General features: G+C 34.4%; 1 protein-coding gene across 9 annotated transcripts in view; it reads right to left on the reverse strand.

Annotated features, from left to right (window-relative positions):
* ADGRB3 (adhesion G protein-coupled receptor B3) overlaps positions 1-26,575 on the reverse strand; it is a 451,226-nt gene that overhangs the window by 262,971 nt on the left and 161,680 nt on the right. For 8 of the 9 annotated variants that reach the window (XM_040697811.2, XM_015284809.4, XM_015284808.4 and 5 more), the window contains one exon: positions 3,091-3,201. The exons of the other annotated variant lie outside the window; for it this stretch is intronic. In XM_040697811.2, coding sequence (XP_040553745.1) covers positions 3,091-3,201 — 111 coding nt within the window. The remainder of the gene's footprint in view (positions 1-3,090; positions 3,202-26,575) is intronic. 9 annotated transcript variants of the gene reach the window in all.

The raw sequence follows: 26,575 nt of genomic DNA on the forward strand, positions 1-26,575 counted from the left end.
AGTACTAATCAAAAATATCTGAGTTCTTAACATGACAAAAAGTTGCCCTGAACCCTCAGAATATGATGAAAATGAGCAGTAGTCTTCATGTAAAAGCATGACTGTAATGAGTGATTTTTGAAATTAATATTGATTATTAAAAGTCCTGAGCATCTGTGTACTGTCCATTCACAAAAAGTAGAATTCAGCAATATACTGCAACATATTTAAATGATAGAAAGCTTTAATCTTTGTCCCCCCCCCAAAAAAAACAACTTTCACACTAACATGATTTTTGTGCAAAAAGAGTGAAATTAGAGAAAATTTTAATAGCTCACAAATTTATCTAATCAATTACTCCACTTCCTTTTGCCAAATGCATTTTGATTTTTTGGTAATTCTTAATTTTTCCAAGTATTAAATTCTGCTGTCAGTGTGATTTTTATCTGTCTTCAAGGAGGAAAACATCTTGGCAGATATAGGCCAATGCTAATCGTTTCGATTTTAGCAAATAGAGAATTTTTATTTTCCAAAACAAATGTGGGTTGCTTGCAATGCATTAGATACATCTTCCTTTTTTTGTTGTTCTTTTTATTTTATTTTTAAATGGATATTTGAAAAGGGCTACTTTTTATTTTCATTCCAAGCTTCAGTTATTTGAGAACTCCTGGATTTATGGTGGTATCACATTAAAACTACATTCTCAAATTAACAGTTGTCAGGCTACCAAGCTCTCCTCCTGCCCTGCTGCTCAATATTTAAGAGGAAACAGAACTTACTGTTTGGGAGGCCTCATTGATCTGTGTAACACTTACCTGTATTATACACTCTAAATCCCATAACACCTAAGGGAAGGATCAGTCCAAACACATAAAATGACAAATATAGGACAATAAATTATTTACACAATATTTTAAAAAAATGTATTATATACTGCCTTGTATCACTCACAAACAAACAGGAAAATACATCTATTAATATCACATGTTAAACACTTATATGCTAAATATCTTTTCTAAGAAAGTTCTCTCTTTTGTCTTTCTACCTTTTTAACCCATACATTTTGTATATTTCCACCTTTTCTTATTACACAAAACATAATATTAAACAAGCTAAAAGTATAAGAAACCTGAAACTCTGATAGCATCGATTTACAAGATATTTTAAGGACTATTAGCCTCCTCAGCATCTAGGTAAATTTATGAAATATGTTAGAAAAACCTTATGAATCGGTTTAAGAAGATATCACATTAACTGTATCACAAGAAAATGAATGCATTAGAGGTGAAGAAAATATGCAATGGTCACTACAAAGGAAAATCAAAATGAAGAAGAGATGAAAATTAGTAAGTATGTCCAAAAAGAACACAATATTATTTAAAATGTGTTAACCTACAGTATGTAAAAGATACGTTTCCTCAAAGTTTGGTATGAAAATGTGTATGCTCTGTTGATACATCTCACCTGCTTTCAGAGCAGAAACTTGCAAAACAAGCCTGTATAATTTTGTTCATTCATCTCCCACTCAACTCACAGTATATCAGAAAGTGATGGTATGCATGCTGCATTTATAATCCAGTTCTCTAACACCCATAATAGATGCACTGCAATGGATGACTAGAAATTATCAGATACAAGTTTTACCTGATAATATGAAAGGTTTAGGAATTTATATGAGGAAATAAAATAGATCCTCTTACTTGTTTTTATAGTAATTGTATGAATTCAAGAAGCAGCATAAAAGCAAAAGTGTTATTCTATGCAGTAAGCAACTAACATTATAAGTCTGATCTAGGCATGTAAGTAATAAGTTCTACTTGTCCACAATAACTGTATGAAGATCAAGGGGGTTTCTTGGCTCCCTTTTTCCATTTATGAGTGACATACAAGAGTGTTTGCTTATAGTAGTATCAACTGGGAGTTAGCTATAAAAGTAGTCCTATAGATTAATAGAAGGAAAACAGAAGTCTGTTTCCTTGTCTAAATTCTTTACCAGACAGATCTACACTGTTTGCTGTAGATGCAGATGTGTTTAGATTACTCTATATACTGATTTCTGCAAGTCTGTTAAGCAAAGCACCTTACTACTAAGGAAGACAACATGCAACACAACTAGATGCAATTATAGTTCTTTTACTAAAGTGAATATAAAATTGAAGGCATTATATATGATTGATGCAGGCTTATTTTCTAGGTTAGTAACTATGGAATATAGAGAAAGTTGTTTCAAATCCATACAATAATTATGGGGCACAAGGTTTTTAATGCAGTAGTTTACTGGAATAGAGTGTGTAGGGAACCATTAAAATATTAGATTTTGCCAACAGATACACAGACCATTACCTATGTCAAAAGGAGGAATAATTTCAGTGCATTAGAGTTTAATTCATCTCCCCATTAAAAATTTGTCATTGACTTCACAGGTAGCTGTGGTAAATGTTGACAAACAGATATTTTTGTAACTTCAGCTCTGGATTTGTAATATCATTTTGGTGTTTTTAGTCTAAAGAAATGCAGTTGTTCAAAAAAAAAAAAAAAACAACAAAAAAACACAAACCAAACAAAATATCTTTTAGATGAAAAACTGTTAGATAATTTGCACATCCAATTAAAAACTACTTACAGCCAATTTCATTTAGCAATTATGAATCTGGAAACTAGATAATAGAGCATTGTGTAGGGCCAAAGATAGTAAATGCTGACTGTAGGGACATTAAAGTCGTCCTAGTAATTAATTAATTTGATAAGTGACTAAAGGTGGGATTAGACCTTATTCTATTTATATAGAAATTCTGGAGCATGCTCTTAACATCATCTTTGAAAAAAAAAAAATAGAGTAAGCTGTTTTGTGTCTTGTACATATGAGACTGCTTTTATTACTGAAGTTCATGCTTACATGACACAATTCAGTATCTGCATTCACAGTGCATGTTTTTGTACCTGATTCTCCGCTACTTTATTTATGGACTTTAACTGGTGGAAAAAAATAAATGATTCAAAAAAAGTATCAGCTTAGAAAACTGACAAATATGCAGCAAAAGATTATGGAAACATGCAGTGGTTTTGCTAAAATTAACAACAGTAAATAGAAAAATGTAACTGATGTATTACCAGTTTGTGCCATAAATTTAGCAGCATCAGCTTGTTCCTGAGGGACCCTTTTCTCATGAACAGATCGAGGTCGCTGACTTTTAATTGTATGATCTCCCATCATTCCAAATTCTAAAGACAGAATAAAGGTTTATGAAAGCTTGTGTGTAGACATTTTTCAAAAGTCACATACTGTCTCATGCAATATGTTCCTAGACATACCTGGAAGCTGGTGATAAGATTCAGGCAAATGATCATGGCAGTTATCATCAACTTAGCTTTGCTACACTCAGCTTTTAATAAATACTTCAATTTACATCTGCAGATTCTTAAACATGAGTTTACTCTATGAATCAACAGTCAGTGTACTGATACATACTATAAATAAGCTGTGTGACATGGGACAAAACCAATGCAGACACTTTATTATTATAGTTTGAGTTAGTGCAGTCCACACCAGAAAATGACTGTGACAGAGCTAGACACTGCTGTTCTTCAACACAGCCTGTCCTCCAGAGGACTTCTATTTCTGCATTTGACTTTCAGGCTGATGAAGCATTCAACAGAGATAACAAGTCATCTTTGGGAATGGCGACAAGGCAAGCCAATAACTAAGCCAATGAAGTGCTTCATTTTTTAGGTTGAATCCCACAGAAGAAATGTTTTTGAATTATTTCATTCCTGAAAACTCTTGGTTATACAGAACATATATTATATCTTGCTCTCAGTATTTAAAAAGAAGTCCTCATTGATTTTAATGGGGAAAACTATGTAAAAATCAATTACACAGAAAGGTTCACAGTGTGGGAGACAAGAGCACTTCAATTTTTATTCTATGCTGCTGTCATTTTCTCTTTCTGGTCCTGTACAAACATCCTGTCCTCTACATCATAGTCCATTTTCCTTTCTTTGATGAAAAATGGAGCATCCCTTGCACTTAAAGCAGGGCAAGTGCCACTTTTGCACAGTTCCCACTGGTCCTCCCAAGTACAAATAACTGTCCACAGCTTGGTGTTAAAATATTCAGTTTCTGGTGGAACTCTATTTTAGGTATCATGAGTTCAGAACTGTGAACTAACATTGAAGGTATTTCAACTACAGATACATGAAGCTGATGATGAGGCAGAAGGCATCTGAAGCACTGGAAATAGAAAGATTACAGTATACCCTTCTGCTACATGGCAAATGCATATACAAAATTCAAAATTCTCCTCAATTTGTAAAGTTGTGAAGATAATAAAACTTACCTTCCTGCCTCAAAAGATGCAAAACATTATAAAAGATGTAAATGCTATTAATAAATACTAAAAATAGCATCAACACGCTATTTCAATAATCATTGAAATGAGTGAAAACTCTTATTTCAGTTTAGAGAAAAAATGTTATAAGGCAAATACAATTTCAAGTGGTCTATCAGCAGAGAGAAGTGATTTTTTTTCCCCATTTCTGGCAAATTATTAATATATTTCTCCAAATTAGTGCATCACTTTGTAAAAATTCATTAATGGCACCACTTACAGTACAAGTTTAATTATTCGTTTGAGAACAGCAATGAAGTTTGCATTCTAAAGAGAAAATCTGAAAAAAAGTCTAATTACTAAAATATAGTTTCAGATTTAAATTTTTTTTTTTTTTTTTAATACATCCCAGGAATACATGTCAAAATAATTACATAATTACATATATCTACATACATACATCTGCATGTGCATGTGTTTTAAAATGTTATGAATATATTTTTATAAATGTATAGCTCACTAAGATAGATTTTTATTCTGTTGGAAATCTCTTATAATTCAAGTTTTGCAGCTGATAATCTATTGCAAATTGAGATTAGAATGCTGTTTTTAAAATTTCTACAAGTTGTCACGCGGATGGCCATTTAAACTGTAATTAGCAACATGATGATGAACAAGAGGCTTTACATAGCTTTTTCCATTGAAGAAACTATGAAAGCAAGGCACGTGTGCTTTTACTTTGCTGCCTGGACATTGCTGGCTTGTTAGGCAATTTAGAGGGTCTGGGACCATTCTGCCGAAGACTTCTTTTTATCTTTTCAGTTACAAAAAGAGTACAACACAGGAGACCTTTGCTAGAGACAAGCTTTCCAACGACATAACAGAGTGGTGGTGTGTGCTGCACATTCAGCAACCTGCAGGGCTAGGCCCTAAAGGAAACCCTGGGAGATCACTGATCAAGTTTATCCCCAGCAGAGGTCCATTTGCATTGATGGAACTACTGCTCATGATTATCATCAGACAGAATAAAATGGGACTTGATGCAGCAGCTATCACACCTTGAATTTTTTATTTTCCCATTTGGTAACAACACATTTTTAATTTGCACATTCAACTCAGTTTGACTATTTTCATTGATGGCCTTTAAGATGCACTTTTTGATGCATTTTTTTTCTAATCTACCTCTGACATATTAAGCATTTGGATAGTGAATAAATAAAAATATATATAAACGTTTCATAAGAAACAAAAACACTTCTGGAACAATTTTGTCAAATAATGGAACCAGACTCATGCAGAGCTCTCAACATTCATATTCATCCAAAGTTTTTAACCAAATGCTGCATTAGAACAAAAACAGTAACAGGAAATGCCCTGCATTGGCATGAGCAAGGACTTCAAAGGCTTCATTAATATTCAGGTCTCATAAGAAAAGAAAAATAAGGGTCAAGTACATTTTTGTAATGGGATCAGAAGCGTCCAGTTTCTGCACGTAAGTACAAACTGTGCACAGAAAATTGTTTCATCTTTAAAGCTCAACAGTACTGCATTTTTTATGAAACATTTCATAATGAAATCTCTTAAGTGACTGTTGTAAGTTCACAACAAATAGAAAAAAACTTTTCTTCTTGTTCAGATTCTATCTAAATAACAAATTTAGAGGACAAACCAGTTACGCATTTGTTTTCCCTTACTACTTCACAGAGGAGAAGTATTTAAATGCTTTCTGGGCTGAGAAAGCCTTTTAACCCAAGCCAGCTTAAATACAACTAAATGTCACGGCAGTTTTCAGGACCTGTTTCCGTGGAAAAGGTGAGAGGGGACATCTTACCAAATGATATCTGGCACTGAAATGTTGTGTACAGTCAGGTCAATATGATTTACGACATAGTGTCTGGGATATAATATTCAGTGTTTGAACTGAGATTCCGAGGAAAGGAGTTGTTCACATTCTTACCTAGTAACTGCTGCTGAAAACATGTTTTCTAACCCAGGAAAAAAAAAAAAAAAAAAAAAAAAGTGTTTTTGAAGATATTAGTTTCTGAATAAATTATTTTGTGGATGCCTGTCCTAACTCCCTTGCGTGAAAAAAGACAGACATTTCCTGCATTTACTTCAAACTGTAATCCACTGATATTAACCATGTTGTTTCATTGAACAAAGTGGGTCAGTGAATCTTTTCAGCAGCAGACAGAACCCGCTAATATGGCAGTAAGTTAGGCCTGGAAATATTAAAGGGTTTTAATGTTTTTATTTTGTTGTCATTGTTTTTATACATCGTTAATACCATAATCTGCTTTCATTAGAATAAAGCTCACAAAGAAATAAATGTAAAGAACACACAGCACTACGGGGAACCTTGAATGGATCATTTTAACCAGGTGTTGAATTATAACAAATCATAGCATATTCCAAGCATTTGTGGTAGAAAATCTGAGGTTTAGTTATCTGATCAAGTAATTTACCCTGTCAGTGGTCCTTTGGTAGCTGTTAAAGTGCAAATGTTTCCAGTAATAGGAAGCATATTTTTTCTCTCCTCAACTGTACACAATGGAACAATACTCAAAAGTATTTTAGCAATGCATATGTCTTGACATGTCTGTGGTATATATTTTCATTTTATATATTACTCGGACACATTACCTACTTCCTCGCCTTTTTGGAACGAAAAAAAAAAAATAAAATAGACTTTTCTGGAATCCCAAAGTTTACAGTTGAGTATCATTTACAGCAACTCTTATCTGTAGTCTCACTGGCTTTACCTTTATGTTTATGTTATGTTATGGGAATTTTTATTCCTATTGAGTAACCTTTTTAGTTTTTAAAGGAGAAGCTAAAATCTTGCGGCCAAGGTAGGTTTTTAGGAGAGAAGAGAGGTGCCATGTGCTCTCTGTAGGAACAAAGAAGAAAAAACATCTGTTAATAGTATAAAAATGCAAAGTAGGAAAACTGAGCAGTACAAAAGAAAAATATCAGCTTTGCAATGCTTTACTCACCAATGACTAGTGTTTGCTTTTTGACAAGTGGATAATCATTAAAATTAAGGTACATGTCAAACAGAGTTTATGCTCAGGCTGTTTAATAATAGTTGTAAGGTAGTTACATATAAACCTTAGCTATAAAATGATGTTAGAGGTAATGTTGGTTTGGCTCTTATGCTTATTTTAAATCATATTTCAATGGAACTTCATAGTGTGAATATATCAATCTTGTTATAGGCATATCATCCAGTATGAATTGTGATGTTCCTAATGGCACAGTACACAACAGCATTAAAAAAAAGAAAAAAAAGAAAAAAAAGAGCCTTTTTCAGCATGATATTTGGCGATGGAAGTATGAATGAACAGTTGAACTAAAAAACAAGTGATTCTGAGAGCTTTGGGCTTACTTCAGGGCTTGTAAAATGTAAAGCAACCTCTGAGAGCTGATCATCCTCTGCTTTTACTGAGCCTTGTGGAAGGTGAGATGGTCAGGGGTTCCCTGAAGGCTGACCAGAACCTTAGAATCAAGAAGAGGTGACTGATTCCCCAAAAAAGACATTACACAAAAAAGTAATTTTCTTCTCTCACCCCTAGCACTTGGGCAGTGCTCCCTCTACTATCTTATCCAATTCTGAACTCCAAATAGCGACATGAGTGTTTTCAGTTATCCTTGATAATAGAATAAATGTAAAAGGCCCTGTAGCCAGAATGCACATTCATGAAAACTGTGTGGATTGCCCATGTAGCAGTAGTATGCCATACTCACTGCGCTGATTCAGAAATGTTTTTTCTCAGTAATTATGTAAAATGCTGATGTAAGTCCCAGGGGGAGAGGAATGATGTAGTACAGAAAGAAGAGAGCTATAGAAATATATAAAGAACCATTTGTTTCAACTACTTATTGGACAGAACTATTAACTGATTTCAAAAGATACAATTAATTGCAGAGTTCCAGGTGTTTGAAAAAGTTTCCTACATATTTAATTTCTTTGTAGCCCTTCCTATGGTTACTCCCAGAAAGATAATAATGAAATATTCAGTAGTAGGAGCATTTGGGGTTTCTCATCGCACTTGCAGATGGTCACTACAATTTCTTCTGGTCACTAGATGGCAGAATTTGTGTTGATTTAGAAGCATAATTTTGTACGGGATTGAGAAACCTGGATTTTCAGCTTCTTTTTTTTTTTTTTTATAAAATTACTTTTCATATTAAAAAAAAATATTTATTTTCAATACAATGAAATAACCAAGCAGTTTTTGTTTTTGTTTGTTGTTGTTTTTTTGCTTTTTTTCCTCTCTTTCTTCCCTTTTTCTAAAGAGATAGAATAAAAAATAAAGAAACAAAGAAACAAAATGTGAGTTACTGTTGGTTTCTGTTACAGTAAACCCCAAGAGAAATGAAGAAAATCCCATGGACACTCTTTTCCCTGTCTCCAGCCCTGCTTTACTTGAGCAGGGCACCAGACCCCAAAAACAGTGCACTGACAGGACACAGAGCTTCAGACCCTTAGTGCATGCTGTCACTCTACAGGACAGATTTAAGCTATGGCTTCCTACTAGAATCTCTTAAAATGATAGTTCCTAACCAAGCAGGCAAGTTGCCAAAATGGTAACATAGCCATTAGCTGAGTTAGATTTCCATGGATACCTCTTCTGAGGAAATGTGGAAAACAGTCTTAAAACAGTCTTTGCCTGCTTCCTCTGTAAATCCTGGCCCCATAGAAAGTCCTCTTTTTCCTATTTCGGCTCTCCAGAGCAGTACAGAGGAGTACAGAGAAGGTTTCAAAATGAATAGAATCATTTCACTAAAGATCTGAACCCATCTGAACTCATGAACACAGTGAGAAAGGTATATTGTTCAAGAAAACAGTGATTTGAGTAGTAATGAAAATACAGAAAGCTATAGTATTTGTACTAGCAAAGGTATAGGGTTTTTAAAATATATTATTCTATTTTATCAAGTAAAAGGAAAAGATCTGTAAGAAATTAGAGAAAAGATTTCTCTCAGATTTATACTAATATATATATGTGTTTGTTCATCTTTCAAAAATTAGGAAAAATAATTATGCATTCTAACCAGCCACTGTATAATACACAGGTAATTAGCCCATGTTTGTCTCTAGGGGGACTAATTTGCTCCTAGGAAATAATGCTCTATTAACACTCTTGCTGTCATTTTTAATGACATAAGTAATAAAATATTATAGAATTAATATGTGTACTGTAGCACATACCTTGATGAGCTACACTTTCTCATGGCAGTCTTATCTCTTTTCTTACTGCATATCTGCAGTTGTTGCATTGTCTTACGTGGAATCTGAACTTGCTTATTCATGGCTAGAAATTTGATCAGCGAATAATGTCATAAAGACGTAACATTTATTCATTTTGCCGGTTCACAGAATGTTGAAACTGTACAAGCTCTACTCTGTGCTTTCCTGGGTCCTGTTGCTCATCATCTTACGACTAGGCAGGAGAAATTGAGCATGTGAATCTACTGAAGTGACTCATTCCTGTTCAAAATGAATGCAGAATGTCACCAAAGCAGATAGTGTTCTTCATGTGTGCTTTGCAGAATTATAAGTAAGCAGGGAAGAAAAGAGGGATAAATAAAGTCTCAAAGTGCAGACTTATCCATTACTATCTCTAGTAAATCTGGCACATATCTGGTAATTATCATGACCCCTATGCAGAAGAAGCTCTTTAATTCAGATTTTTTTACATTCATTTACCTTGTAATTCATCCCTAAATGTTTGTATTCAAACAAAGATAATGAAGCTGATAAGGAAATTTACATTGTCATGCTCAACATTAAAATCCTCTAAATTCTGCAGTATATTATTCTACCCTATTACTGATTGTTCTCTCAGGAGATTTATGGATGTAATAACACATTAATGAATGAAAACACTGGACATCACCTGTATTTATTTTTGCTTTTTTAATGAGACTTTAAATGAATTCTCTTGTAGCATTCTTGTCATTTTAATGTTTCTACTATAATAACTTATTCATGTGTAACCTTTTAAAAATTTAAATCATAGTATCATAACAATGCTTTGGTATTCTTATTCCTTTTTTATATTTCATCCTATTTTGTTTTCTCTAGGAATTTTTCTTTAGTCATATATTTAATTGACTTACTGATATGGTTAGTCAGTGCAGTAGTTGTTTTAGAATAGAACAGCATTTTTACACCAGAAATCTCCTTTTGCTGCACACTGCAGCTTGCTACCTAGATATTACTCTCAAACTAGAATGTGCATATATTGCTCTGTCCATGTACAACTCAAGATCAGTGAGGATAAATTGTATTTTCCTAAACTATTCTTGAGTTCAGTAGTTCCACTCCTTTTCTTTTCTGTTCCAGAAGCATTGGAAAGTAAGCAAAAGTAATTGTAGAAAGCAGGATCCACAAGTATACCTAGATTATTTCCTAGCCCTATAGCTATTTACTGCAGACATTTCTGCAGATAGTTGCTCAATCCTTTCTAAATTATGGAGCTGAACTATCTATGAATTTATGACAGGAAAGTTAACAGTCTGCGTAGGATTCTGATGTATGAAAAGAAGGAACAAGAATCAGCGTTTTAAATAGCTACTGCCAGCTCTCACTAAGCATAGTTAAACTGTTTTTTTTAGGACAGCAAGGCTTCCACTTGAAACTAAATAACAATACATGTTTTTTTAAGAGTATTTTCTTGTTCTTATTTAGGTCTCCTAATTAATTTTTTACAAAAGAATAAAATGGAAGAAGTTTCACTAAATTAATTTTATATAGCACTTTTTTATTATTATTTGTGGTACCATGACCCTGGCTGCTGCTATGCAGACATCATGGGTAGCTGCTAAATTTTACGTACTCAAGAGAGAAGAAAACAAAAGGTTATGAGTGTTGGCTGCTGTAAGCTGGCCTGGTTCCACTCAGCCAGGCCAAGTTCTGTCAGCTGAGGATGTGGTCTATAAAGTCTTTTCCAAAATTATAGCTCTATTGTGAGCTAACTGGCTTTCATAATCTGTTTGCAAGTCTGACTTTGCTAACTGGTAATGCAAGACTAAAAATCACACACATGAGATTTCAAACATATTAGTCCATGTAGTTAAGCCTGGGATATGTGTGTATGGCAAATGATTGCAATGGTTTCCAGGTTCCTGGTACCTCTTAAGAACTCTGATCTATAATGGTAACTCAGACAGCACCAACAGGGTTGAATCATAAACAAATTTTTTTTAATTAACAGAATTACCTTAATGTGAAAAGACAACACAAGTGGAAAGAAAATCACCAATTCAGTATTTAAACATAAGAAAGGCGTGTCATTGAAATAATGAAATTTTTCCCTCAGGAAATAGATGCACAGGATTTTAAAGAAAGCTTGTAAGAGATTTAGCTAAAAACTATCAATAAAAATCACTTTGACCTAGATCTGGTGCGTGTTTTTGTAAATCTTGTATATGCTTTCATTGGATTTAGTAAAAACATACTTTTCTAGGTCTCTGAGATTCTCATTTAAGTGTCTTGTTTAATGGTTTTAAGATATCACACTCAGGCTAAAAAGCATTGTCCTCCTTGACTCCTGCTGCATAATCCACACCGAGAAAAAATTATCTGAATTCACCTGCTAACACAGCCTTCCCACCTCTGTGGTCACATTTGAGAGGAAAATATGGTTGGCTTTTTTGATGGCTGTGGCCTACACAATGCCTCTACAAAAGCAAATGAAGTGTTCAACTGCAGATCTGAGCTATGCAATGCATAGTTGATCTTTTCCAGGAGTTCATCCTTAAATCTACATTAAACAAAAGCAGAGATTCAAGATTTTAATCCCCAAGACTAGATCAAATATCTAATAATAATATATAAAAAGTTGTAGCAGAAAATTTCACCTAAGAGCTGATGGACACAACCTATCTAACCATAATGTATTTTTTAGGAAAGGAACAACAGCATTTTACTGGGATGAGAAAATGAATCTATTAGAATGTGAGAGTATAGTAACGATGCTCTACAGGTCAGATGTATTCTGAGAGCCATCGGGTTTTTTGTTTGTTTACAGCATACACATTTTAAAAAATCTTTTAAAATCATTATTCTGTAGCTGTGACAGACATTTCCTCTTAGTCTTGGTGAAGTGCTTTCTGGACCAGTTCTCTTATTAGATTAGAAAGCAATACAAAGTACAGTGTAGTTAACATGACATTGATACTCAAATTACAGGGAAGGCTGGGGATTACACTGCAGAAATGGTAACCTCAGAGGTGGAAGGCCAAGACTCTTTCATCAGTAAGCATAAAAGTAACAGAAACAGTGAGGACTAAAACCTATGTCCCTACTTGATGTCAGGGACTTGAATCACTTCATATAACATTTGCGAGTGTCTCCTGAAAATGTCACTACAACCATCTGTACCTATTGACCTCCAGTATGATTAATGGAAATGTACTCTATGGAGAGTTGTGGCTGCTTCCTTTACATATATCAATATCAATAATAATAATAATAATAATAATAATCTGACTGTAGTGCAAGATACATTTCTTTTTTTGTCAGTACAACATAAGACATAATTACATAAAACCTGTCTTGTCTCATCACAATCTACCATGTGAAGAAACACTGCAGATAGTCAACAAATATGAATGGCTGGAGACCGCAAGTAAGGATTTTCAGGTGAAGATGTTTACTTCCGGAATTGGAATTGAGGAGTTTGTGATACTCATTAAGATGTGAATTCTGATCATAGCTTATGTAAATATTTTCTTAGAATGACCTACATCTTATGGACATATATAAACCAAATTGGAGAAGTCTGCAGGTAGTGATGTTCCATCTGATACAAACAGACTTTCTCTTAACACCTTAAGACCTTATAAATGGGATGTGTCTTATGGCTGTCTAACAGAAATCTAAGACTGGCATCTCATCTTGCTCCTGATATGAATTTTTTTTTGTTGTGTTTTTTTCTTTTTAATTTTCTCCACAGTTACTTGCACTCTGCACAGCTATTTGCACATCTTCCTATAAACAGCCTACAACTCCCTCCCACTGCCTCTGCTCTGCTCACTTGAAAGGGCTGTAAAAGAATGGACTCCCCAGGGAGCTCAGTAAAGTAGCTACAAAAATATATTTTATACAAAGATATTCTCAAACAACAACAAAAAAAATAACAGCTTGCTTTAAGTTATAATGTTGTCTCTCTGAAAATATGTGGATGACTTAGTTACCTGAAAGAAGTATTCTCAAATACAGTCTACTGTAAGCAAGCATAACGAAATATTTGTAGTAAACAAATTCTGAAACAGTAGATTAAACTATGCTCACTAACAACCTAACACTATATATCCTGATTGTCCAATCAGGAATCAGAATCTGGACTATAAAAATGTGTCCAGTCACAGCTAGCCAATACGCATTATATGCTGAAAATGAAAAGCAGCAAGTACTGAGGAATGAAGGCAAAATGTGAGGGTGATAGCAACACAGGTTTTTAGTTCAACTGCAGAACTGGGGGGAAAAAATGGGCAGAAGTTGGTCATATGAGCTTTTCATTCTAAAATAGAGACATCAAACTTCAGAGCTGCTAGGAGTCTTATTACCACCAACTACAAACCTTGTCTTGCTTATGTACTTAAACCATCCTCTATCATCAGCACAGAACAAATTAGACATCTTTCAATTCAGTTAAGTAGCTAGCAACTAACTTCAAAGACCGAATAATGCAGGGGAGATTATAAACTCATATCAGAAAATTCAGGAGAAGAACACTGCTTGTGCCAAATGTTATAGAGTATATAGTATTTGCTTCAAAATTCTGTTAGAATAGGCCGAAGAGCTAATGTTAAAGTTCACAAGGTACTAATTCTCCGAAGAATATAATAGAAAAAGAATCCTTGATTTAGATAGGAACTACTCATGCTGCATTGATTGTGTGGAATTATTTCTTCTTTTTTTTTTCAGGACATAAACAAATTTAATCTCATTTGTTATAAAAAAGACAATGTACTTCAACTTGATTAACATCCCAAGATAAATAAAGCACTGTTTAGAACTAAAATATCACAATTTTTGAAACAACTTTTGGCAAATGAAAATACAATTCTGTCTTTAAAAATCATTATTTGCTTGATATAACAGTAGCAAACTCTACTAAATTCTACTGAAGGAATCCCAGGTTTCAAAAGTAACGTTCCATTAGTTTTAATGAAGGTTTTGAAAATGCTGCAGCAAACATTCTGCAAAGCTTGGCTGAACTGGAGTGCTCTGTGCCAGAACTGACTCTGGAGCCCTGAGGTAGTTCTATCTACAGTCAGAGCAGTTTAGTTCCCAGGATAACTGCTGAACCCATTGATGCAAGATATGGTTATACAAATGCCCACATGCTAACATATGTAAAACATCTCAAAAGGATAGTCTGGGTGCACAAGATCTACCTCTGGGAAAAGGGCTTGGTGCCACATGACAGCACGTGTATAGAGTTTAGGCCATAGAGCAGCTGTTCCTATTTCTTTCTTTCATGCAATTTATATTTTTTAAAAAATCATTGCAAGCTCCCAACAGACAAAAGGATCCGATATTTTATTTATGCCATCCAAAAATAAGTCATTAAAGCTAATATGCAGCCTCCTGTATTGGTAATCACAGTTAGCACTTACATATCATCTTAATTACACTATGTGGTGCATTTCAATTTTAAGAAGTTCAAAAGAATAGACAAGTCTCACTCTGCCTCATGTTATGGTTGTCATGCTGAACATCAAAGAAACACTACCTACAAATGACTTGATTTCATCTCCAGCACCATAAGTCAAAAGTAATGAAATAATGGAATTAAATGTGTATGTGTAATTGCTATGTGAGTAGCAATGGCTCCAGAGGGACTTATTTCTGTGGTTTTCAGTCCTGGCACATGGGAATGACAGACCTAGAATAATAAATTATGATTTTTTACTTCCTATCTCAATGCCATGTCTATTAGACCATGCAGACTCTCCTTTATGTCCATGCAATTCAATGCTTTACATTACAGGAATAATTACAACTACTTTAAGTATGATTTCACTAAATTTTTATTCATGATGAGGTCAGCTTGGATTTATCACTAAGTGGCAGTCTTTTAAAAGGTAATGACAATAAATTACTCCAAATATTAAAAAATAGAACAGTGTAATAATCTAAGAGAAAACATGCCAGCTGGGAGAACAACTTTTGTTGCTCTTGCCCTCCACCATTCTCTTACTAACCAAAAATCCATTATGAAATGCGATTGTTATATGCATTAGGTACATGCTAAACTGAAGTTAGGAATATCAACCACTCTACCTTTACTGGTTTTCTGTAACAGGGCCTGAGCAGTTTGTTAAAAAAGGAAGAACTGGATAAAAATAGTAAAATATTTGTGGAGATAAAAATGACTCTAAGTGATTTCTAGACTACTAATGCTCTTCTAGACAAATGCCAGTAACAATCAAGAACAGGAAAATTAGTCAGAAAAGAAGATGATATTTGAAGTACATAAATGTGATATACATTGTTAAATCAGGTAATTTTTGCTAAGCGTAGAGATAACTCTGTGTGAGGTAAGAAAAACTCCTGAGTAGATATTTACTCTTCACGCACATTTCTGCATCCCACATGAGTCCCAAAAACTAGCTGTAGATCCAGAACTAGTAGTTGGAAAAACCTAGTGTTTTTGTAGTCATTTGACTACCTAATTCTGTCTGTCAAAATACAGTTTAGGGATTCTAAATAAGAGACTTACACATTGAGGGTTGGGGGAGAGTCTCCGACCAAGTAGTACTACACCAGATACTTTTAGGTGCAAATTGTTGGGAGAGATCACTATTTACTATTACTTCTAAGCTATCTAACTTCTATTAGAAGAAAAATCATCACTAACAATTGCAGATGATTACACTGATTCATTCTAACAATACAAAGCAAATGAACCTATTTAGCACAATACAGGACTGGCTGTATTGGCACTGTATTAGCGCATTCTAATGGGCAGTAGATGATAGTTTTCATACAAAGAGCTTCTTTAATAAAAGAGCTGCTTCAAGGCCAGAGTCACTGATCTATCTGAGCTAAACTGAAGAAAGCAGTTCTTCAAGTTCAAAGCAAAAAACAAACAAACAAACAAAAAAAAACAGTATTGTGTAAAAGTTGAAATAGCTTTATTTATTATTGCTACTCCATGAATTTTAATTTTAATTACAAAAAAAAAAAAAAAAAAAAGAAGAAGTAAAATAAAAGCTTTTTTTGGATTTATACATTTTATTCAGTTCCAAATATTATTGTATGTCTCATGAAGCAAAAAATTGGTTATACCAGAAATTATATCAGTGAATGAATTTGGAAAAATAGAAGTAAAAAAACTTAATTGGATTTACTGAAGCACATTAGGATTTACAGTAAATGATTACTACCTATATTAGACTTCTTCACAATAAAAAAAAGTAACAGCAACATTTCCTAGTGACAAAGAAATAAAAGAATCATAATTACATGGGATGTAATAATTACACTGAAAATACACAGATAAAATGTTAAAGGCCATGACCATGTAATAACCAACTCTGAAACCAGCTTATTCCACCCCATAGTAGTGCTAAGAAATGAAAACATTAAACTTTGAAACTATGTGCTAAAGATGAAAAACCTGACGCGCCTAGAAAGTGAATAACTGAAAAAAGTCATCTTACTCTCCATCAAACCTGGCATAAAACTTCATGGCAATGAATTTTTGTCACACCCAATCTCCTGATGATGCTGTTTCTCAGAGCAATCATCCAGCTCATCAGGTTTTGTTCTTATCAGGAACTCTGCATCTTCATAGCTCTTTGAGCAGTATCTCTCTGAACACTGTTTTTGGAACAGTTTTAGAAAAGGAAGGATGCTCCAAAAGCAATGCCTCCTACCTCCTATTTTATTACACTGATCCAAGATGTCAGAGGCAGATGGTGGTATGCTAGTAGAGGCTGAACCTTCCCACAAATATCTGTTACATGTTGTTGTCATGCAACAGATGGCAGCAGAGGTGCAGTCTGACAAAATGGCGTTTGACATGGAAGAGCATATGAAGCAAAGGTGTGTCACTGAATTCCTCCATGTGGAAAAAATTGCATCCATTCATATTCAGTAACACTTACAGAATGTTTATGGAGACCGAACAGTGGACGTGAGCACAGTGAGGTGGTGGATGGTGGTTTTAGCAGTGGTGATAGTGATACGAAAGACAAGTGACATTCCAGACAGCCATGCAGATATTTACTGGCATGCAGGCTTTGGTTCATCACTGGTGAAAATGCAGAGCTAACAGTGGTGACTATGTTGAAAAATAGCATTTTGTAGCTGAAAATCTGCTCTATCAAACAGTGTTTTTGTGCTCTTTGTATCTGTTATAGTCTCCATGGAAATAAATAGGAGGCATTACTTTTGGAGCAACATACACAGGAAAGGTGAATACTGCATGTTTATCTCCACTGCTCCAGTTTCCTTCGATGACTTGAGCTGAGAAATGACCTTTGACCCCATCAGGCCACTGGACTAATGGCAGTGCTCTGATGTGGGTGACTGATGGCTGACTGCCAGGCTTCACTGAAGAAGCCTGCCCTGCAGCTGGAGGTCTGTGCCACTAACAGCCTCGTAGGACATTCTCCTTGATCAGGAATATAATGTTCCCTAAGCATCTTCTGCCTGCGTATCACTCTACGGTCACTTTTGTATAAATAACCAGTGTCAGACGAGGACAGTGGGGTGCTTTTTTAGAGTGCCAGTGCTATGTATTTTATTCAAAGTTTGATCAATCATTGCACAGCGAGGTTCTGGAGATCTCTATGTGCCATGGTAGAACCATTACAAGATTTTTTCATTAGCCACTCCATCTGCAAATTGAGAATGGAAGTGTGTGCTCTTGATCATAGTTTAGTGAATTCAGCGGTCTTTACCTGGAAACATCAAGACCCGTGCAGTTCTGAAAGAGAGTGCTTTGTCCCTTTTGAATAAGTAGAATCTCATCTGAAGCAAGAAGATCAAGGTTAGGGAGGAAGAGAGGAAGATCTGACTGTGAAAACAAGAACAACATTCTCGTTTCTCTCATGTCAGTCCATGTGGCTGTTGAAGATGCCTGAACAACATTTGCACCATGGCAAAAGACAGGCTTTCTAGTAACGTCAGCATCTGCAAGGAGCTGCCTCTGCTGTGGGCCAGGGGTATCAAGAGGGGCAAAACTTAGAAGTGTTCATTGTTATTTACTATAAATCAGCAAACAATAAGGAATGTTGTTATGACATATGACATTTGATATATAAGATGGATCTTACAAAAATAAAGACAATTTATTGGAGATATATTTCAAAAAAAAAGTTATTGGGTTTTTTTACTTAATAATTACAGGAGTTTTCCTTTAGCTATATATTTACAAGTATTCTTTCTTGAAGAAACTTATCTGAACAGGAGCATTTAAGATTCGATAGTGTCATTTAGAAATCCTTCCCTGTGATGAATGTAGTCCATGAATTCACGTGACTGTTTCAGGCCTACCTTGGAAAATTGCTGCTCTGTAAATTCAGGCTATATAGATAGAATACTGTAAATTGGAGGATCCTCATTTTATATTCAAACTTCTCTGTCTTACCTTCCCATCCACTTATATTTATTTGTAATTTATGTTTTTTACTGCCCGCAAAAACTACTTGCTTTCAGATGTTCTTCTCTACTTCCTCTCCAGTTTTCAGGTGACTTTCATAAGTAAGAGTCACAAAAGTTGCATAAGGTTTGCCCCAGAACTACCTGCAGCTGTGCCAGTTCTGACTTTCTATCTGCTCCCTGACTGACTGTTTGTAACCTAAAGTCTATTTCCCCTCTTTATGCACCAACACCATACTGCATTCATATTAATCTCTCTAAATCTTTCTATTAATATAACCCATCTATTTATCTGTCTAAATTCTCAGGGCATAACTGCAAGCAACAGACGTAGATATTTACTCTTTTTAAAGTAATTCTCAGCATACAAATATACTGAAGTCATTCAGCAAGTCTGCCTTGTCATTAGAATTATTTGCCATTCTAGTATTTTTGGAGGTGAGCTTTTTTAAGTACTGAAAACACAGATATGATATTAAACACTGGGGAAATCCAATTCTAATCATACCCCAATGACTAGAAAGACTTTGAGCTCTTCTGGTGTGTCAAGTTTTATTCCATTCAACCATGTGTTTATACACCTACCTTTATCAATGTATAAAGTATGTTAGGATGAATAACAGCAAAAGGAAAAGTTTTGGATCTTTTACTCTTTTCATCAAAAAATATTAGTTGTATTCTACTAGGGAAAGTAGTATTAGATACTCCACAATAAAATATTAAGTTCCACATTTTACTTTAGAATTACATATGGTATTCAGGGAAGAAAAAAAAGATTTCTTTAATGTGTCCAGATAGACACTTCTGCTTAAAAAAACTTAGTTAGTAGGTTATGAAAAAATTGGAGAAATACAGTTAAAAAAAAAAAAAATCCTTTCTTTTCCCTTCAGATATACTACAGATTATGTCTAATATCAAATATATCAAATATTTGAGTTCTGCCTTGAATTATTCTCTCCTTTTTTACTGGGTGCAAGTACTGTTCCTAAAATACATGTCAGGAGTACAATAATATATTCGATCAACATTATGTTTTATAATTAAATAAAATATTCACACAATAAATACCAAAATACGTTTAGGTAGAGACGATTATGCAAAATCTGAACATTTAAGTTAAAACTGTGTGTTAAACAGTATAAACTACTGCATCACTGTTAGGATAAGACAGCTAAATTGCAAGAAATGAGCTAGTGGGAATACACAGACTATCTGAAAATAACAGGAAATATCACTTTACTGGAACAATAAATGGAGAAGATGTAATTGTGCATTCACTAACCATTCTGGGTATGTAAGAAGAGGATGAAAAATGTTCAGTTACAAATATAGTTGAAGTCTCTCATGCTAAAACCCATTAAATACACTTCAGTCCCAGTCATAGAAACATAAAATATCCCAAGTTGGAAGAGACCCACAGGGGTGACTGAGTCCAATCCCCAGCTCCAAACAGCACCACCCCAATTCAAACCCTGCATCAGAGAGCGCTGTCCAAACATTCCTTGAACTCTGGCAGCTTGAAGTTGTGCCCACTGCCCTTGGGACCCTGTTCCAGGGCCTGACTGCCCTCTGGTGAAGAATCTGTTCCTAATCCCCAGTCTGACCCTCCCTTGATACAGCTCCATGCCATTCCCTCGGGTCCTGTCACTGTAATCTCCTTGTAGAGAAAACAGCTGACATTTGTTCATTCACCTAACTTTGTTAAGCTTCAGAAAAGTAAAGGAAAGCTCAATGTGGCTAACATGTGACACAGAGGTCTCAATCACAGGAAAAAGTTCTTTTAAACTTCCTAAAACATATAGCTAGACTTCTAATGTATGTTGCTCTAAAAGTAATGCGAAAGTCTCAGCTACAAAACATATTTTTTCAACACCAGCAGTTGTGCATTCTTGCCAGTCATGAACAAGAGACTGCACATTGCGCTCAGAAAAATCTGCACCAGCAGTAGTGATCCACTGTCACTGTTGTCACAGTGGAAATGCATCAACCATTGCCTCACTGTGCTCACATTCACTGTTTGGTCTCTATAAGTATTCAGCAAGCGTTAATGAACGTCTGCTAGATAACTCTTTTATTTGATACAGAGATCATACACAGCAGCTTTGACATAGTAATGCACACGAAGCATAGTCAGAAATAGAAAACAAGCCAGTACAGAAAAAGGTTGTAACTTTACCTTCAGCCACTCAGTAACTAAAAAAAATACACGTACTGACACATATACACACAGTGCCGTCACTAAAGCTATGAGATAAAAGTACACCTCGGATGGGGAAAATTTAATTTGTGATTTCCTGCTCTATTGCTACTTCGTGCAAGCGTATAAAAGAAGGAAGAATTCTTTACTCTTGTGTTAATCCAAAATTTAAACACTAAAACTTACTATGTAAATAGGGCCATAAATGAGAAATTTATATATAGCAAACAAGGAACTAAAAAGTATGGAAAACTAGATTCATCTTGAAATACTATGGAAAGCCAATAGAAACCTGTCTGCAATATAGTTGCAGTGATCTTTCAGGCTGGATTGGGCTCTGAGCTACCTGATCGAGCTGTAGATGTTCCTATCATTGCAGAGGAGTTGCACTAGCTGACCTTTAAAGGTCCCTTCCAACTCAAATAATTATATGATCTATGATCTTTTCCTACATAAACCACTTTAAAGCAGATAAATGCAGTTGGTTGGAACATAATGTTGACAGGTCTTTAGCCTTTCTCTTCTGTTGCCCAGTATCAACCTGCCTTAGTCAAAATAATTACTCCTTTTTTCTCCTAGTTATCTTGGTATAATCACATGGGAGCAAAGTGCAAACATGTTTTTATGTATTATTTAGGTTGTCTCCTCACGACCTTCTATGCACATTTGCTCTAGTCACCTCTTCTTCACACAAAGCCATTGTATATTTATATTTGGGAAGTGTACAAATTGTACAAATAGAATTTTTACTTCCAAGTCACATGTATTCTGTCCTGTTTTATAAAAACAGAGCATATTTCTATTTTCATATCTCTCTATCTCATAACATGACCACAAGAAGTAATGAAAAATGCTCTTTGTAAAGGTAATAAGAACCAAAATTATTATTTCATTTAAAGTACTTGTAGCAATTCAATAAATTTTCAAGAAATTATGACATAAGAAAGTTGGTTCATTGAGAGGTACTTCACGTTACACAGTGGCATGTTATAAGTATGCTTCACACGTTGCTATAGACCATTAAGTACATAAATCATTTAAGACTATCCAAAATATATATGCTACAATGTGAGGCAGAGCTGACAGTCCTGTTAATAAAAGCTCCTGTACAGCAGCAGTATAGGTGTGAGGATAGAACTTTCACTTTACTTGAAGAAATATTACTGATTTTTTCATCACATATTGGAAATGTTTCATACTATTGTATCTCATCTCCTACTCAAATCATGGTAGAAAGACACTTAAGATTTAATTTAGTCATGGCTTCATTTACACGTCAGTTCTGACTAACCTGCCCTCATAGGCAGATATTTGCCTACAGGACGCATACATTTTTAGGACCAATTTTTTTGAAACACACATTTTGAATAGTTCTACATTTTGAGAAAACTTGCTATAAGGAGGATAAAACTTAAATTATAATAAGAAACATGATCACATTTTCTTAACGTAGCATGCATGGCCCTGTGTCACAGTTGCCAATATAACTGTTTATTCCAGTAATACCAAGCCTGACAGATAGCATTATAAATATGTAATCAACCAAGAGAAAAACAAATATTGCAGCTAAATTTTTAGCAACCTTTACTACTTCATAGGAGAGTTTCCCATCTTCACTCTGCATTAGTCTACCTTTAAAATTTCCAGAAGATTCAAGACACTGCATATTCTACATGACAAAGTCATCAATGTCATCCTCATTCTCTGAACAGCTATCTTCTAAATTAAAGGGAAAGCATCTAATATGCATATTAATATACTGGAGTATCTCAGTGTGACTAACTGTTTAAAGAGGTTGTATACTGTTGTTTTAATATGTATGCAGTTCTGATCCCCCTTGTATCACTACTCCTTCCTGTAATCCCATTTGACTTAACATTCTAGCTTTCTGTCTGAATATATAATTATGCATTCCCTTGTAGTAATAACATATGCCCATATTGAGAATGAAATCAGAGGGAATGTGAAGTACTATATTTAATGGCATGAAATGTTGGCTCTTAAAACTGTATTAATTATTCATTTGTGTGCAGCAGGTTCCTCAAAGCATTTTAGACTTAGTTAAGTATGTATCTGGGATGCTGTGTATTAACCATTAGTGGATAAAATAAAATTCAGAAAAGATCACATTACTACTTCATTTAGTTAGCTTTTGTGGCTGCAAATGCAAATGAAAGGGACAAGTACACTGTGTATCTTGCTGGCTAAACCCACTGGCCATTAAGCAGTGTAAATGCTAGTCTTGGAATAGCTCATGAATAACTATCAAAGCACTTCACTTAAATTGGTGGACTAAATTATTCATTCAGAACTAAAGTGGCCCTAATTCATATTAGCTTACTTGGTAAATTAAGCTAAAAAGAATTAAGGCCACTTCAGCTCTGAATGAGACTTGTCCACTTGCCCAAGAGAGTAAGTCATTAATTTCAGGGTTACACCTTCAGTAGGTGCTGAATTTTTTATGATATTCCCAAAAACACAAGCCTGATATCTCTCTCCTCATGTCACTGCACACAGTTTGTATTTCTTCTAACTAGACATTTATTTATTTTGCTGCCTTCTGATCTGTTTTCCTTCTCTCTTGGATGTATAAGCACCAGACATCTGAATGACAGACTTCAAATTTCTGTAATTTGCAAAGCAGGAAGAGAACTAGACATCCATCAGCTGGTGGGCAACCTGACACTACCTGTTTTTCAGTTTATTTGAAACAAATAATGGTAGAGTGTAAGAATCAAAGGAGAAGTATGAATAAAAACAATTTAGTTTCCTTGCAAACTCTGATTTTGTTGCTACCTCTGCAAGATGCTAACATAGAGAATGCGAAGAGAATGTTCATCTTTAGAGCTCCCTTGCTTCAGAAAAAGGGTCCCACATAAAATAGGGAACAAAAATATTTCAATTTTATCATGGTCATAAAGTCTCTTCTCTGAGATCCAAATAAAAGAGCTCATCAGGTAGTGATAGCCTTTCAGTGTAACCTAAAGTAGCACAGTAACAAAGATGGAAAATATTAGTAAGGCCAAGATTTTAAAGAAAGATACGAACTTCGTATAAAGGGGAAGGTGGTCAGTTGACCCCATGTTACATTTATCATGTATGGAACAAAAAACTATTTAATGGATTTAAGCTTAGAACAAGTCAGACTTACAGCAGTTATTAGGAAGAAGTGCAAGTACTGGAATAGACTAATTAAGGTTGAGTTTATACCCAAAATTAAAGCATATAATTGTGTAATCACATAATCACAGTATTATCAGTGAAGAGTTCCCACAGAACCTGTATATGTTTGTTAGTCCTATATGGATGTCTTGTACACTGTAGAACATATCAAATGGCATTAAATGTATATGTTTAGACAATTAAATCTAATTTCTAAATACTTGCAGTGAAATATTTGAGGGATGATCTAAGTACACTTAAATATGACCTTGATGCAGGAAGCTAGATATCACAATGAGATTGTTTCATGCCATAACATTTAGCCCATGCTTGTGTATAGACATAGAAATATTCTGATATTTATTATTAAATGTATCCATAGAACAGAATGTAGATATATTCATGTTCACTCTATATATCACGCCATGTCTCATTACCACATGCGAACACACTAGAATCAAAAGGCAGGACATATTCTGATTATCTTGTGCCATGAAAAAAAATATATGTAAGTAATTCTAAATAAAACTTGTAGAATTATGGAATACATAAAACCATTGTTCATTTGTTCTTCTGCATTCAAGCAGACAAAACTTCTTTCTAGTGTTCTGAAACAATCCTGTTGATCACATCCAGATGACCAGAAGATTTAGACTTCCAGAAGTGACTGAGAGATAACTGAAATGAGTTGTAACAGGAAACTTGAACACAAAAACCCTTAACCTCTTGTTCCTTACTTGGATAAAAGCATTTTTATTAGTTATTATTATTTTTAATAAAATAAAATGCATGTACATATGTATAGATGTACATCTCTTTCTATGAACAGAAATGAGACTGTAAAGGGTTAAGAAGGAAAACGTCACGTATATTTCTTTCTTTCTTTTTTTTTTTAATGTTTCTGAATAAACTCAGGTGCGAATAGCATGCTGAGCAGAGTACCTACACGTCTTGATCTATATATTTATAATTCTTTTTCATGGGTTGCATTCTAGAAGATGTCAAGCCCACAACTACAACTCTTCTCAAATGCTGCCACCTAAAGGCTAAAATGAAGTATAACTGCAGAGATGTATTCCTAAAACAAAACAAAACAAAACACCAAAAAAAGAGCAAATGGGAAATGGTTCACAACCGCGCAAAAGTGGAAAGCAAAATACATCACTGCAGACTTTTTGTTTGGACATCCTGTTTTAAATCCATCCATGTAAAACCTCTTGTGGATAGCAACCCGAATATATTGTGAGGATATAACTTTTTCAAACAGTGGGTCAACGTTAAATTGTGCACCCTTAGTAGTCATATTGCTGAGATATAATTACATTTACAAGTTCAGTAAACAAACCTAAGCAATAATTCTAAAATTATTTATGTGTGGATGATTCAGAATGACAATACTTTTGAAAATCTCCAATTTGCTTTCTAATTCAAAATATGCTACATCTAATTTGGACGTGTAATTAATTCATGTCAACTCATTAAAAAAAAAAAGTACAATATATTTGAACACGTGTACTTCAGATTCTCTCTTAAATATGTAGAAACACATAAACTGGATAAAGTGAAGTCTTGGCTCCGTATTCTTTTAGGAACATTCTAAAGGAAAAGAAGAAAGACAGAAAAAATAAAAAGGAAAAAGTCTTGACAGATTTTTGCTAAAGCTAGACAAGTTTTCCATTTAAGTTAATTCTTAAAAGAAAGGCTTTAAAACACTCACTACAATTAAGTAGGCCTTTCATAATTCTGATATAACTTATGTGCTGTCACAGGGAGCATAGCTCAACTTAAAATATTTGAGTCATTTTATATACATTTTAAACCAGTAATTTTGACATTCATAGTAGTAACTTCCCAATTTCTGACTTCCATGCATATTTGTCAGCAACATTCTCCTTCACAGTGAGACATCTATGAGCACAAAGAAAAAAAAAAAAAAAAAAAAAAACCGAAAGCAGAGGGAAACAAAATACTTTTTTTTGTTTATAAGCTTGTTTTTAAATTGTGGCCAATGTTTACTCCATTATACCAGTATTAAAGAGTCAAATATGTACAATTTTGCCACTTCAAATGATAGTTTTCTGATCTATAAAAAGAAAGTTTAGTAATAAGAACATCCAGATATGTTGAACTAAAATAAAATCTGAGCTTCACTGTGCTCATAGAAAAGCTGATACTAATGAGCTGATACTACTGGCTGATATTATGCTTCTTTATTTTCTTGTTCTGGCCTTCATTTTAGCAAACTATGTCCAGTAAACACTTAAAAATAAAGAAACAGGC

The sequence above is a fragment of the Gallus gallus genome, chromosome 3, assembly GCF_016699485.2.
Source record: "Gallus gallus isolate bGalGal1 chromosome 3, bGalGal1.mat.broiler.GRCg7b, whole genome shotgun sequence".
NCBI classification, from domain to species: domain Eukaryota; kingdom Metazoa; phylum Chordata; class Aves; order Galliformes; family Phasianidae; genus Gallus; species Gallus gallus.